Source organism: Etheostoma spectabile, chromosome 5, assembly GCF_008692095.1.
Source record: "Etheostoma spectabile isolate EspeVRDwgs_2016 chromosome 5, UIUC_Espe_1.0, whole genome shotgun sequence".
Lineage (NCBI taxonomy): Eukaryota > Metazoa > Chordata > Actinopteri > Perciformes > Percidae > Etheostoma > Etheostoma spectabile.
Genome location: NC_045737.1, coordinates 9,686,081 through 9,702,863, shown reverse-complemented (window position 1 = coordinate 9,702,863; position 16,783 = coordinate 9,686,081). Strand labels below are relative to the sequence as shown.

The window sequence follows — 16,783 nt, the reverse complement described above, 5'->3', positions numbered from 1 at the left end:
GATTATGCTATTGTACAGATTCTGTCTGCTCACTCTAGGAACATACTGTATTAGGATTAATTTATCATCGGACTCTGAGCTCTGAGCCACCTCTGCACTGCTACTCACAAATTCATTCATCAGATTTTATATCTTAGGTGCAGCACAGTTGTTGTTGTTCGGCAACAGACTCAGGAATTTTCAGGAACAAATCTTCCGCGGAAAGAGAGACATTAGGGAAGTCACTGTGGTTGTGTTTATAAAGTGAATGACAGAAGGCAGAGGAAAATGTGAATAATGAGGAGTAAAGAGGCACAGCCTGACTGATAAGGTTGGTGAGTGAAAAACTCAAGGAGAAAAGATATAGTCTTAATGATTGAACATATGCTAAGCTTGGTTATTTGTTTAATGATGCTCATTTACATTTCCCCATATAAATTCAACATTTATACATCCATTAATTCAGCCAGCCAAAGTTGTCTATACTTATTAGGAAAGTTTGTTTTGGGTCTTTTCTTCAACACATTAGATTTGAAACATAACAACTGCCATGAGGTGAAAGTGCTGACTCTCAGCTTTAATTTGATGGTGTTTGCATCCACAACAGATAGCTTTTTAGAAACTGTAGCCCTTTTTATACAAACAGCCGATGGCAAAAAGGGCAATAAGTTCTACACTCTTCACCCAATATAGATGTAAACAACCCCACACTCCTAAAGTTTAACAGCCACACTATAACCTTGCTTTGTTTTTTGTTACATTTGAAATCCAGTGCACTGAAGTAAAAACAAAACAAACCGCAGTCCTAATAAGACCACCGTTGTCGAGTCCAAGACAAGTCCAAGACCAGGACTAGTCAAGTCCAAGTCAAGACCGAGTTCAAAGAGGTTCGAGTCCAAGTCAAGACCGAGTCCAAAAAGGTTTGAGTCCGAGTCAAGACCAAGTGCAAGACAGAAAAAAAGATCTTATCGAGAACGTATCAAGACAATCATTTTGGGTTATTTGTTGATATGAAAGCAAAAATAGTGTCACAACACCCAGGTTTTGTAAGTATAGCCATTTGCCTTGATATCATATGATCTAATCTAAAGAAAACAGAATGACATATGGTGATACCTTATAATAGCAGTGTTTGAACTGATACTGCTACATTAGGTACTAGTAAGGCAAGGCAAGGCAAGTAGTACTGAGCATTTGAACAACTAAATGACAATATAACTTCACTCCAGCTGTACTGTAGAAAAGAAGTGAGCAGTATTACACAGTGCACCCCTATGGTTGGTTTATGCCTTCCCTTAAAAACATTGTGTTATATTGTTATTTGGACTTGGGTTAATAGGAAAGACATGTATGTTAGTTTGATAAACAACAACAAACAAAGTGTAATTTAACACATGTTCTTTTCTTTTAAGACAAAGTGCAGAATTTTCAAACAAATTCATCAGGAAAATGTTTAGGGAAGGAGCAGGTTGGGACACACACACACACACACACACACACACCACACAGAAATGGCACTCAAGGAGCTGGAGCAATATAAATTTTCGCTTTTGTTAGCAAACATCGGCGTAGCGTTAGCAGCTGTCTTTCCCTCGAATGTTATTATCAACATAATAAGACACCTGGACTCGGTCAAGACCAACAGCCATATTTGACAGGACCAGTGGCCGAGACAAGTCTGAGTCCAAATACCAGCAAGTCCGAGACATGTCAGAGACCACACAAAAATGTCCAAGTCCAAGACCAGACTCAAGTACTACAGCCCTGACAGAAAAGGGTTCATAATCCTTAAAAAAAATAAATTAAACATTACAAAGACAAATATTTGAAGTGATAAAATTATAGTTGCTCCTCCAACTAATATCAGTGACGATATATCAAGATTTTAAAACCAAGTTCCTAAAAAGTTGAAACCTAAATTTTTCATAATGCAACTCAATAGCTCCTTTCATTACATCCTCCCTGCTTGGTAAATGCCCACATCTTGCAAACTTACTATGCTCATTTTTTAATGCAGACTTTCAGCTAAAAATGTGTCACCAAGCTAAAATAACCCTGATGACATCACTGCGACATAACTTGAGTTATTTTCTCAGCTTCTCCAGAGCCCAAGAGGACAACTTTATCCTCACAAACTACGTAGTATTACTTGAAATACTTATAAATACATATATAAAATGATCTTCATATGTAAAAGTGGTGAAATGTCCCTTTAAAACCAAAATCAAATTTTTGCCTTTGCTTGCATTTAAATGTATTATTTATAGAATTTGTCGCAGCCTTATCATAAGAAGTGCAGTCGGTGGGGTCCTAAAAGAATATAGCCTGCATGGTAGAATGCCTGGAATCTACCTTTGTGCTACAACTCGTCATCTCCTCTGACATGCTCCTTCAACCCACGTTGTGTGTTTGGGCAAAACCTGCACAAACAGTGGCTGCTGCAGATTAAGCAGCTGTACATTTTCTGGCCATACCCGAAATGAGCATGAGAATATTATGTGAAGGCAGTAGTGAGCTTTTGGCCATCGCTTGTCTGTTCACTGATTATCCAATTTTACAGAAATCATTACATTGCCTTCAAAATTGATTCCCATGATCCAATGGAAAGCGAGAAGTCAGAAGAAGAATCATATCTGTTACTTGCCAAAATGAATCCAAGTAAAATATACAAGAAAGCATAAAATGCAGGGAGATATTACTTGGCACAAGCTGCATCAGCCTTTCTGCTAAAGCAAATTTGGAATTGCTACTGCTGCATCCATCTACAGGCATTCACACTTTCACACACTAATATTGGCTGAATGGTCAGTTAAAGATCCAGGGGAGAGCTGTTCAAGGCTCCGTTTTCCAAAAGCTTTTTAAGGCTAAGATGATTGTCAAACCCTCTGCCTTGAGCAGAAGCTATTCAAATTCACTACTTATTTCCACCGTTTAAAAAATAAAACCCAATGGCCCTGTATCAGATACAATCTATTAAGCTGGAAGCTCAGGTTGTCTACTGCCAATTAGGCTACAATTTCATGACCTCATGACATTAGGCCCTCTTGTTGAGGGATGACATGTGTCATAGTTTCTTCAAGCTCTTTTTTAAGTGACAAATCTTTCCATCACCTGACCCAACAGTCGCTTTTTCCAACTGGTGTGTATCCAGAATACTCACAAGCCAGAGAGTGCGTAGCACTGCTATGACAACCAGCAACCATGGGCTTTTGTCACAAGTATTAGCTGTGGCATAATTTATATTAAACAATTGTTGATGTTGTGAGTTGGACGTTAATGTAAAGGTCCCCCATTTCAAAACTGGAAACAAATTTATGTTTTTTGTAATTTTTCACAACCAATCCTATTGGTTATGATATATTTTACTTCCCAATTTATTTGCTGAGACTAAGGAATGCAGCAATATCACCTGAATGAAATCCAACAGGATCATGAGTGGAGAAATGCTAGCTCAGATATGTTAACAACAAACCTCTTAACATGCACTAGTTATTTAATTAAGCAATAGCTCACGACAGGCTGTGGTATGTTTTGACGGTCATCAAGTATAGCAATATGAAAATTACAGTCACAGTCAAATTTAAATACACTTTTATTAATAAACAACAATAAAATAGACCCTCCTTGGCTGGCTGCCTTCACACACCAAGTCAGTTGCTATGGACGGTAGATAACATCAGCCTACGCTAGCAGCCAGCAAAGGCTAGTATAGCTTATGAGTGTTTTTGTTTGTTCATTCATGTATATTTTATTATATTATAGTTGTATTTTTTAGTGATTATATTGATTGCTGTATTGCATGCTTTTAAATGCATAACTGCATACTGACACACACACACACACACACACAACACACACACACACACACACACACACTGCATGCAGATGCATTTCATTCTCATTTGTCACCTGTGGAACCCCCATTGTATGGCTGACATCTGTTTTGTGTGTGTTATTCTTTTCCTCATCCCCTCTTTCCATCGCATGCTCATTAGTATTGGTGTGCTGGCATTAATTTCAGTGGGGCTCTAATTTGTTTAGGCTGTAGGTAGGGCTTGTGGGAGATGGATTCAGCTGTCACATCACGGTAGTGGTGGTGTTAGTGATGTGTGCTGTCGCAGGGCTGATGTATGCTCAGGGGCCAGCAGGCCAAGGCCCGGGGGCTGGCTGCCTCTGCTTCTCTGACACACGACTGGCAGGCAGCTCGTTAAAAGTGGCCCCTTCATTGCCACAAGGTGAGAAGGATGCAATATTGCAAAAATGTCTTGCCACAACATTCACATAGAACACCTTACAAGAGAACTTAACAAGAGGTACAACATCTAGCCAAATATGAAAATTTTGGTGACAACATTGCACCTCAGTCCTAACATCAGGATGTAATGAAGAAAAATGTATTCCATTTCTCTTTCACGAGTTAAATCAATTGGTATGCCATCTTTTGTGTGCCAGAATAGCATGTGTAAATCCACAGGTTCCCCCAACAAATTAAAAGCCAGGAATCATGATGAATGTTCTTTTGCAATTGCTTTGCAGCCTTCTACATTCTTTACATTTGGTACTGTAACACCGCTTAGATTGCCATTTATAGAAATGCTTAATTTCTCAAAGCAAATTCGGTTCATCAGATTATTCATATGTGGGGAATGTGGTGATATTATTAGACATTGAATACTAAAATGCAACTGTACATTACTGTATATCCAACACTCTGATAAGAAGGTCCCCCATCTTTCTGAGCCATGGGTTTAAAGTAAGTTACCTAAGGAGTTATGTCTCCAAATTGAAGTTGTTCGCTTTTTTCAAAGAACTGTTGAAAAGACCGCAGGAAATTCATCCATCAGATGTTGAAAAATCAGATGGTTCTCTGGGCTTCAGCAGTAGGCTACCACATCCCACCTCACCTACACCATACTCTCATCAGTCTGGGAACAATGAGCCACACACAGGGAAAAACTAGTGAAGCAAGAGTTATTTACCACCATTGTGGAATATATAAACACATCTCTGTCAGCACAAACACACACATATATACTATTTTGCTCTCTCCCAGCCTCCAGTGAATCCCTCTGGACTGTCCTCAGACATTACTCACTGTCTCCCTGCCTTGCTGTTACCTAGTGTCCCACTGTATTAGCAGCTAGAGTAAGTCATGGAAGGGTTGTTTTCATTGTTCCATTCTTCTCTTACTCTTGGCTTTCTTCTGTGGTGAGAGTCTTTGTAGAGCTCTCAACACTGCCAGTTTCATTGTGTGTGTGTGTGTGTGTGTGTGTGTGTGTGTGTGTGGTGTGTGTGTGCGCATGTGTTAGGGGTGCATGATAAATCAACTTAATATCGTTATTGCGATATCACGTTGTGCAATATTGTTGACCGTTGACTGTGTGGCTTAGTTGTGTTTGATTTAGAGCCCGTTTGAAAGGCCATAATGATCATGTTTCATTGGCCAATTACCCTGCCACTTGCACATATTAGTGCACGTCAGCGCACAGGTCCAGTACGTGACAAACCCTATGGAGCGTACCACGTGACGTGTGCATATTACGATAGAGTGACAGTGTAAATGAAGAAATAGATAGAGACAACAAAACAGAACAAATTATGAGTGCATGATACTATCCAAAAAGTCCTTTTGCTGTTAATATGCCAGAGCTAGCCAAACAAGCCTCGCTAGCAAGGGTTTTTGCTAAAATCACCAATGCTATAACGTATTATTTGGCCAAAGATGCCCAACCACACAGTGGATAAAAAAGGCGTCAAAAAGCTTCTGAATGAACTAGACAAACGGTACCAAATCCCATCCTGCACCTATTTCTCCCAGGTAGCTATCCCGCTACTTTATGTAAGGCGGTGCTGGCAGAGTCGGTTAGATTGAATAGTTTTTACGACTGTGGTCCAGCCGCACTACGGAGCCGTTTATAAGTCTAAGTGTGCACTAATTTGTTTGAATCTATGAATATGGTTATGATTCGTTTTCCCGTGACTTTTGTAATTTTACATACAGTATGTTTAAAAATATTGAAATTAATATCCAAAAGAAGTAATTTCCATAATCAATATTGCAATATCACAATTTGTCAATATTGTGCAACCTTGTGTGTGCGTGTGTGTGTGTGCGTGCGTGCGTGCATTAGGTTTGAAATGCGTAGTTTTTTTTTACTTAAATGGTATTGGCATCACAGCCTTTGGGTGACCACTGCTCCAGGCTTGCCCCGAAGGCTGGTTAACACACACACTTACAGTTCAGCTGGCATGAGCGAGCAGTGCCTCTGGCTGTACTTTGCGCTTGATATGTCCTTGTTCTTTTGGGACACTTCCAAGTTTCCCCAGCTTTTCCCACACTGTTAAACACAGCTATTTAATCATCTGTGACCAGAGACACATTAACAGTAGAAATCAAATAAGTAGATTAGATTTTAATTTATTTTAATCAGAACTGTTTACCCAAATAAGTATTACTCTAATCACTTGTATCCCTGTTGTCATTAGAAATACACACCAGGAGAAGAGTAGGAGGAATACCTCCCACATCTTTTCCAAAATAAATTGGAAGCAATTGTCTGTCAATGACATTTACATAACAGCATCCGTAATAATCTTTTTTTCTCTGTTATAGTTAGCCATCATTCCATTCGTGGTGGCCTTTAGCTTACCCAGTAAGAGCATTTGCCCCATGTTGGCTGAGTCCTGCAGCGGCGCAGGCTCCTTTGCTGCGTGTCACCCCCCATCTCTCTCCCCCTTTCATGTCTATCCACTAACACTAATAAAGAAAAAAAAAATAGTACTCTTAAAAAAAAAAAAAACATCATTCTATTCAAAAAATAAATTTGAAGAGCTAAATAAAAGGGGCAAATACACTACCTACATTAAGGTTTTTACTGCTGTCACACAATAAGAAAGGCAATGAGAAATACACTTGGGTTTAATGTTCAACCTCATGAACTCTCTTTCAAATCTTATTAGAGTTAAATGTCCCAAAATGCAATTTATCTGTGCAGCACACACTGCCTCGCCATTACACAGGGTGTCTAAACATCAAGTAAGTATTAAACTCCTAGTCATGTTGTTTAGACTATTTAGCCAACATTAGCTATTATTCACTGTATCTTCAGCATATTTTGCAATAGATGTTCATTTTTGAGTTAATGAATAACTGTCAAGCCACTTTTCCTCATACAATGAAAAATGAGAAAGATATTTTAAAACGTAAAAAAATGCTTGGCTGTAAATCCTTGCATTTATGTCAACTGTGTGCTTGACTTGGAGACTAATTAAAACTTAAGCATCTGTCATAACTAACACAGCACATCGTACGTACAGCTGTGATGCTGTGCATTTGTAAAAGGCACTGTGGGCTAGGAGAAACGTAACGATGTGGGGTCTTTGCATTGTGACTAGCAGAATTCAAAACGACTATGTCGCCTCTCAGCTGTTTGATTTTCCTTCAAATTGGAAACCAATTTCTAAGCTTCTTTTAGTAAAACACTTACCTGTTACAACTCAAGGGTTGAAGGATATCCAATTGGGAGACAGTGTCTTTTACAATCTCAGTTACACAACTCCGTAAAAGAAGATATTCAGGCTGAAGGATTCTGAGGACCTGCAGTCACATCTGATTCACTTTTGATGGCGATACGCCACAGCTGTTTTGAACAACAGTTCAACCACAGGGGGCACACCTGAGTTCTTGATTAAGATGCCTTTCCACAAGCTGAGTTATCTTATGATTAAAGGGAAACTATACCATTTACATGCATATCCCATCCCAATTGTTACGTGTGTGAATGAACAATTACTAAAATCTCATTTGGGGAGCAGTGTAAATTTATTTTTAGACTTTTGAATGTTTATGCAATTGTTTAATATGTTGTGTCTTATATTTATCTAACATACCATGTGGGTGCATACCCCCTTTCCATCTGTTTATTCATTGTGTTTCACTTCTCATGTGTTTTCTATTATTATTTGATTTCCCAAAAGGCTTTTTTTAAAATTGAAATAAGTAGTTGTTTTGCGGCACAATAAACTGTCTGTTGGATAAACATCGCCAGAACCCTTTGGGCTCTGTTACTGATGGAAAAGATGGAGGAGCAACCTGTTGTCAACCTGTTTCCCCCCGGGGATGTGAACAGCATGAAGGAAGAGATATGACCTCTTGTTGACTGCAGTGACTCAAAGGGATTTTTCCTCAATGGAAACATTACAAATTGTCTTGTCAAAACAACATTTATAATGAGAGAGTAATGAGTCAGGGTGGACACATCTACGATGTACTCAAGGACAAGGTCTCAGTAGGAGGTCATCACAGAGACAAGTAGAGAAGACTGAGATTTTTGTCTCTGGGATAAACAAGGATAAGAAATCAAATAAAATCAAATTTATTTGTCACTTACACAATCATACACAATACAATGTACAGTGAAATTCATTGTGTATCTGTTGCGTCTCAATAAAAACAATAATAAAATCTATAAAAATAGTAATATATACAGGACAAGAAAATGAGGTGGTGGGTAGTTACAGTTCTCATTGAGCAGACGGACAGCCTGAGGGAAGAAGCTCCTTCTTGAAGGGTGAGTAACAGTGATCCAAGGTTCTCTCTCCTCTGGTGGGGCATGTGATGTGCTGCCGAAGGTCAGGACTGACTTTTCAGGTTAGCACTGTTAAAAACCCCGGCTACGATGACATCCTGATGTTCAGCCTGTGGTTAATGAGAGCCTCCTCTTCTTGACTTTCTGTACTCTCTCATTCTGTCTATGTGGTGAACTGAGCGGTGAGCTGGTTGAATTGCATGGTCTGGTATCCAAGGTGTTCGCCATGTCTCAGTAAGGCAGATGATGTTGCAGTCTTGCATGTCCCTCTGGTATTTAATTCTGGCTCTGAGCTCATCCAGCTTGTTTTCAATTGACTGTACATTAGCTAGCAGGATGCTGGGCAGTGGTGTGTGGTATGCCCTGTTCATCAGCCTGATGCCTTCCCATTTACCTATAGGCCTTCTCTAGGACTTGGCGCATCCGTTGTTGTTGTTGTGGTTGTCGGTTCTCATCATGATCTCGCTGGGCCAGGTTGGATCAGGAGTGAAACTCTCTGAGATACAGAATGAGTCTGAAGTGTCTTTTTGTCATATGTAGATGACATAGCTCAGGTTAGATTAGAAGATTTAGTTAAAAAAAAAACAGAAAAAAAACTGTTGGAGCAGGTACTATGGTCTGACACACAACGGCGCAAGTTTGACGAGATGTGGAGGACAAAATCCCGGACATGACAAAATGCAGTCTTTGTGGTATTGTTTTAAAAGAAATCTATACAGTATGCATTGCACTGACTGAGTTGCACATATTTATGAGTGCTGAAATTACTCTAAGTCTCTAAGTCATCTGTCTCTTTTGCCCACTCTACTCAGGATGCTCTGGACCGCTGGGCATGGAGGGCGGTATAATCTCCAACCAACAGATAACAGCTTCTTCCACCCACCGTGCTCTCTTTGGCTTGCAGAAGTGGTACCCGTACTTTGCACGCCTCAACAAGAAGGGCCTGGTCAATGCCTGGACTGCTGCCGAAAATGACAGATGGCCATGGATCCAGGTAATGCAGTCACAGGACAGGGCACACACAGAGCCGGGACAGGGCCGGGCAGAAATGAATTAACACACAGTCTAAATTATAGACACACATCATTCTCTTGTTTGTTGTGGCTTAAAATAGTTATATATAATTTATGTACCGTATAACATCACTTGTGTTTAGTTGATGGTTAGAATAAAATCTAAAAATGCAACCATGTTAACTTTAGAGTTAATTACTCATACTGTAAAAGTGATGTCTCATTTACTAGTAATAAAGAGCAAAAAAAAGTGTTAGCTGGGGGCTGAACAGATGCAGGTGTAGTCAAGTGTAAGCAAAATGTGAAAGGGCATAGCTGTTTTTAGCTAGTGGCTGTTGCCTCTGTTGTGATGGTTTGCTAACAGTTAACGCTTGTTCTGAACTTTAGTTGTGGCATGCTCACAGTTGTAACTGTGTAACACTCAACGGTAATATTTACAGTTAGTTTCCTGTTATTCACAAAACAATATTGAATTCCATTCATCCATTTATCTTTGTCCGCTTAATCCGTTGTCGGGTGGCAGCGGGAGCAGTTCCAGCAGGTGACCCCAAACTTCCCTTTCCCAAGCTACATTACCCACCTCCGATAGGAGGATCCCGAGGCGATCCAAGGGCAGGTTGGAAATATAATCCTTCCACTTAGTCCTGGGTCTTACCCAGTAGGGACCCCCTACTACATATATTGTATAAAATCGAGTTGCATATTAAACTTGGCCTACAGTAACGTGTAGGGAGGCCTAAAACCTTTGTACATACCTTTTTATGGTTCATACAATACTAAGCTTTTAAAATAAAAAACAATGTTGCCATATTCATATATGTATACATCATGTTTTAATGTGCACAGTAAATCCTTAGCTTAAAGCTTAACTGTATCTGTGGATGGCTATATTATGGCTACCTTAGCTGTAGGCCATTAAGCCTATCATCAATGTTGTGTAGCCTACATTAAAAACAATATCTTTAACAATAGTATGTTGGATTCATGTTTATCTATATTTATTTTTTATTTTATTTAAAAATTAAATTAAAAAAAACATCAAACAATTATTTGGCAGACCCCCTGCACCAACTCCTGTTGAAAAACTCTGCTTTAGAATGTTAATATGGCCCACTAGGTTCCTTCATACAAAACAGCCCTATGGGTTATGAAATGAAAAGAAAAGCAGCAAAGCATTGATACCTGAAAGTCTCCCATTGCTTAGGCTTCTTTAAAGGTAACCTTCATGTTGTGCTGTTACTCTGAAAGAGCTACAAAGAGCTACAGTAGACAAATTGAAAAGTTAAATTCCATTGTGGTCTTGAATGCCCATTGCTTTTAATTCATTGGGCCGGTTTTAATGCAGAACATTCAGTCCCAATGTGTAATTATAGAATTACAACCCTAGAAACCTATATGTTGTAAGTCTCACTGCATGCAATCTCTTTAAACAGATATATGCATATGAATGAAGAATTTGTAGGCAACAGGACAACTTTTTGGTATCGAAAGCATTTCCGTTTTTAGTCCAAGTAGTATTGACCAATCACGTTTGAGCAGGCATTGGCCGAAATGCAATTTCAGAACCCAAAGGCTTTCGTCTGTTGATTATTTTGCTATTTGTTTTTAAAATCTGCATTTATATGCTGATATATGTTCATATATAGACGTTGTCTCTCAGCTCCTAACTCCATTCCTGTATCTTAAGTTGCTAATCTGACCCGGCGACAACGCACGGAAGAGGAAGTCAGATATCAGCTGTCTACACCGGAAACCCTGACATATTGTCCGTTGCCCCCTGAGCCTAAATCTTTGTGAGACCGATAGCTAATGGGTTTTGCAATTGCATTGCATTAGGCATTACGCTGCTGCAGCTCCCTGACCTGAAATGATCTGGCTCCAGTTTATGACCTATGTAGAACTGTTTGTCTGAATTTATGTTGAGCAAATAGTCATACATCATCAGCTGTGCTAAAACGGCTGTAGCATATAATACAACTGCCAGGTGATGTATTGCTATGATATAGCAATGTCTCTCCAACTTGTGTCCAGTTCGAAGGCTTGGTCCTGACCACATGACACCTTCATCTAACAGATTGCATAGTATTCCAGATTGATAGTGGCAGTAATATTAACTAAATAATCATTTTGGTAGTTAGAGGGCTGTGCCTATACTCATACTCATAGAATCGGGAGTTACAATACGTAACTATTGTTCATTTGCTATTATATAAATAATGTTTTTTCAGCTTTGTTACATTTATTTTACTCTTGAGTCCCTTCTGTGATGACAGAAATGCTGACAGCAACCTTTGTAGTGGGCTGTTATAAGATACATGATACACGGACTGTGAACCGTGAACAAAATGTAATAGAAAAACATACTACAGCGTGACAGCATGATGGAGAAAGTGAAGCTGCACCTAACAACAAGAGAAAAGCAACTCGGGGCAAAAATGGATTTGTAAAATAGAAAAAAAATGAAAGAGAGAGCGTCAAAGAAACAGCCGACATGAGTGAGAGAAAAGGAGCCTGGCACATGGAGAGGCTGAGGAGGACGGGCATAAAACATTCAGGTAGTTTGTTTGACTTTAATGATGCCACGTGGGATGTTGCGCAGGATGCTGTAGGCATTGTGTGTTTCTACAGAGAGCCTGGATAATTGGTAAGTGAGTACAGAGGTGTACAGTCATGTCAGTGTTTTGGTATTATGCTAAGAAGTGGGTGTTTGCTTTTGTAGTGCAGAGTGATGTGACGTGAATGCGTTTGCATGTCTGTCATGTGAAACAGGTTACACTGATGACTATCAGGATAGGGATCAGATTTGTCTGGCTATTTGTGAGACTTTCTCTGGTGCAGTATGTCTCTTTGGGTGTCAGCTCTTTCAAATCAAACCCAGAGCAACATACTTTGAATAATATATCTTAGAGGTGCAGACGAAACATGCATTTGCATATATGTTTTTCTTTGTATTTATGTTGCTTTGTGTGTTTTGTGAATTGAGCTTGCTACTGTTCACACATCTATGTGCTGTGTGAATATCTGTTTTCCACAGCCTCACCACGACTAGCTCACACATAAAATTGCATTTGAACACTCAAGGGAAATATGCTGCTGGTCCGACCAATATCAGCAAAATATAGCTCAAGCCGGGTGCGTTGGAACAATGAAACAATCCAAATCACTTGTGAATGCTAAGAGGGTCTACACTAGGGCTGGACGATATAGAGAAATCAAATATCACGATATTCTTGACAATATACACTACCGGTCAGAAGTTTGGGGTCACTTAGAAATTTCCATTGCACTCCATTATAGACAGAATACCAGCTGAGATCAGTTGCATTGTTTTTTTAACCAGGGCAGCAGTTTTCGGATTAAATTATGTGCTCACATAATTGCAAAAGCGTTCTCCAATGTTTTTCAAGTTAGTTTTTTAAAATGATATCAGATTAGTAAATAGAATGTGACTTTGGATGATTGGAGGAATGGTTGCTGATAATGGCTAATGTAGATATTGTATTAAAGATCAGCCCCCCCACTCAGATCAGCTGGTATTCTGTCTATAATGGAGTGGAATAGAAATTTGTAAGTGACCCCAAACTTTTGACCGGTAGTGTACCTTGGTGTTGATATTGCGACAATATTGTATGGTTGACTATTGGTGCTTTAACAAAATGTTATTTACACAATGAGATTTTTGATAAATATTCTCTAGAAATTATTTAATGACTTAGTGGTTACAGGTAATATTAAGATACTGTATATCCAAAATCTAAGACGATATCAAGTCTCATATCGCCATATTGATACAACATTGATATATTGCCCAGCCCTAGTCTAAAAATAATTTAATGGAAGGTAAAAGTACTTAATGTTCAGATGTAGATCTCCATCAGCATTTTATGGGTTTTGCCAATATGTGTATATATGTAACCTGCTTAGACTATAATCCTGTGCCTGTCCTTTTCATTCCAGTGGGATTAATTAAAATCAAAATGTCCTACCAAAACTTATTCTTACATGAAAAAGAGACCCTGCTCATGAGCCTAAACTTAATGCAGCGTTCTAATCGCTAGAAACAGATGTCTGCTATGAGTAATTCAACAGTCTTTAACAGTTATGACCACCTCTGCCCAGGTAGAACGACTTGAAATCACTGACATGTGGTTGATGGGGCTGCCAATTCCTGGTCCTGCCACAACATAATGTTGTTTCAGATCGGAGCTGTTTGTTCAGGCCATTTCAAATCCTTTAAACATTTGCAATGTCCCTATGATTAAACACAATGATAGCATGATTGCATTTCACTGTCTATTACTCTGAGGTTGTGACACGGTCTGGGTTATTTGTACGCTCTGCTCTTGGTGGGATATTAGTTGGAGTGGCCATTCTTACTGAGTCACCAGTATCTCAAATGTATGTACCTAATGATTGCAAATGAGTGTTAAAGAAAAAGAAAGCACAATGAGAGAGATAAAACTCTTTAACTCTCTGCATGCGTCAGTGTGTAAAGTATGTGCTCACATGCATTTTGTACACAGCACTGCCAGTGCCACAGGGCTCTTTGCTACCTTCAAGGACAGTGTAATTGTTACAATACTGCTGCAATTCCCTCAACAGTCTTGATTCCAGTGTGTAATCAAAAAGAGGAAATTTCTTACCTTATATGCTCCAGACCTTTGTATGCATTTGAGATCTTGCTTTTTGGTATGTTATATTTGATAATCATCAGTGGTTTTTGCAATATAAAGGCCCAGAAGTACACTGTGTAGTCAGTTACATTTTCACAGCTGTAGCTGTTAATAAGTATATGTTTGCCTGTTTAAATAAGGCTTAATAAGTTCTGGAGAGAATTGAAATAAAAGTATTAAAAGTTATTTGATGCTTTTCATCACTGTTCAGCAGAGAGGTCTGGGTCTTTCAGGGTCTGATATATTATGACATAAGTACCAGTCTTGTACAGCCGCAAAACCAAACTATACATTTTAAAGGATGAATCAAAGTTTTAGTCATGATAAGGGCCACAACTAATTATCGTTTTTTGTATTGAATATACTGCTGATAATTGTATTGATCAATCACTTGACTGTTCAATCTATGAAATGTCCGTCAATAGGGAAAAATGCCTGCAATAATTCTACAGAGCCCAAGATGACCTATTCAAATGCTTGTTTTGTCAGACCAACAATTAAAAAAAAACTAAAATACTCGGTTAAATCATGACAAAGAAAAAAGAAAATCCTCACATCAGGAACCAGCAAATGTTTGGCGGTTTTGCTTGAAAAATTACAGAAAGTTTTGATCAATTAATAGATTTTCCTCTCCGGGAACCATCATCTTATCGTGGTGGAGAAGTTTGTGTGTCCCTATGAATTGGCTGTGTTGTCGGGAACTTTGTGCTCCTGGTAGGATCTCCCATAACAAAGTGGTCTCAGGTGAGGAGCCAGACAAAGAATGGTTCAAAACCCTTCATGAAGCACCGAGAGGGAGATGGAGTGACCCTGCTGGGGGCGGGTGCGCTGCCACATGGGTGGTGGTGAAGGTCTTCTTGGAGACCTTGAATGGAGTCCTGTATGGGGCTCCAGTGGGAGACTCCATAGTTCTTCGGGGGATTTCAACACACACATGATGGAGATACTTGGAGAAGCGTGATTGGGAGGTACCACCTCCCTGATCTACACCCAAGTGGTTGTCTGTTGTTGGACTTCTGTGCTAGTCATGGATTGTCTATAACAAACACCATGTTCAAGCATAGGGATGCTCCTAAGTGTAAGTGGTACCAGAGAACCCTAGGCCGAAGGTCAATGATCAATTTTATAATTGTTTCATCTGATTGTATGCTGGGGGCATTGAACCTGAGTGGACACCGGTGGTCAGGGAAGCCATCCGACTGAAGAAGGAGTCTATGCTATCCCGGAGGGATCCAGAGGCAGTTGCAATATACCAAAGGGCTGCAGCCTCTGCCGTGAAAGAGACAAAGCAGCGGGTGTGGGAGAAGTTCAGAGAAGACATGGAGAAGGACTTTCGGTTGGCACCAAGGTGCTTCTGGAAAACCGTTTGCCACCTCAGGAGGGGGAAGCCATCCAAGCTGTGTCCAGTAAGGATGGGATGCTGTTGACCTCAACTGAGAAGGTAATAGGGCGGTGGAAGTAGCACTTTGAGGAACTCCTAAATCCAGCTAATACACCCTCTATGGTAGAGGCAGAGTTGGAAGACGATGGGGGATTGTCGTCAATTTCCCTGGTGGAAGTTGCTGAGGTAATTAAGCAACTCCACAGTGGCAAAGCCCCCAGGGATTGATGAGATCCATCCAGAAATGCTGAAAGCTTGTGGGTATGGAGGGCACCGGCAGAGTGGGTTTACCCAGTCTACTCTACATCTAGATCATGGGTCTCAAACTCGCGGCCCGGGGGCCAATTGCGGCCCGCGGGAAGATATTTTGTGGCCCCCTACTTGACATCAAAGTTAAGTGTTAGTGCGGCCCGCGCGTTCTGAAACTTTTTCTCATTGCGCTTGTCACTTATGGGCTACCGTAGTAGTCTCCTGACAGCGGCGTAACGGTTGTCAAGCTAGCTAAGTACTCTTTGCGGCAAATGCCTGAGGTTTGACAATGTGAACTCTGTTGGGAAATGCACCAACCATATCAGATCTAGGGGTTTAAAGCACCGGCAGTTCCACGCCCTTTTTGGAGGAAATAGTTGTTTTTTGGAATACTTGATGCGGCCCAGCCAAACCCAGACTCTACTTCCAGCGGCCCCCAAGTAAGTTCAGTTTGAGACCCCTGATCTAGATTAAAACATAAATCCCAAGAACAAAGATAAAGATAGATAAAACAAACATAGTTTGAACCGGAATTCTCTGCAAATGTTAACATATCCTGTGACATTGGTTCACTTGTTCATGACTTGCCTTGTTATGTATAAGCACGATAAATACGGTCCAGTCATTGCTACTAGGCTCTCAATGGGCTAGAAAATATATTTTTCAATAGGACCATGACCTTATTGATAATTTCTTGAAAAGTGACTGTGAAAAACAGTCCCAAAGATGTTAAGGATGCTTCACATTTGTGTTTCCTGAAGTTAGTGTGTGTATTACTGCTACAGGACATAATCAGATCCAGGATGTTGCCTATGGTTACATGCTGAATATTTTCTCACAGCAGTGAATGTTTTTCAGAGGGGAAACAGGTTACATCACACCAAGTGGCTCTTTCTTTGT

General features: G+C 39.9%; 1 protein-coding gene across 1 annotated transcript in view; it reads left to right on the top strand.

Moving 5' to 3' along the window:
* LOC116689499 (EGF-like repeat and discoidin I-like domain-containing protein 3) overlaps window positions 1-16,783 on the top strand; it is a 123,100-nt gene that overhangs the window by 67,800 nt on the left and 38,517 nt on the right. Inside the window, 1 exon segment of the mRNA XM_032516054.1 lies at window positions 9,380-9,561. Coding sequence (XP_032371945.1) covers window positions 9,380-9,561 — 182 coding nt within the window.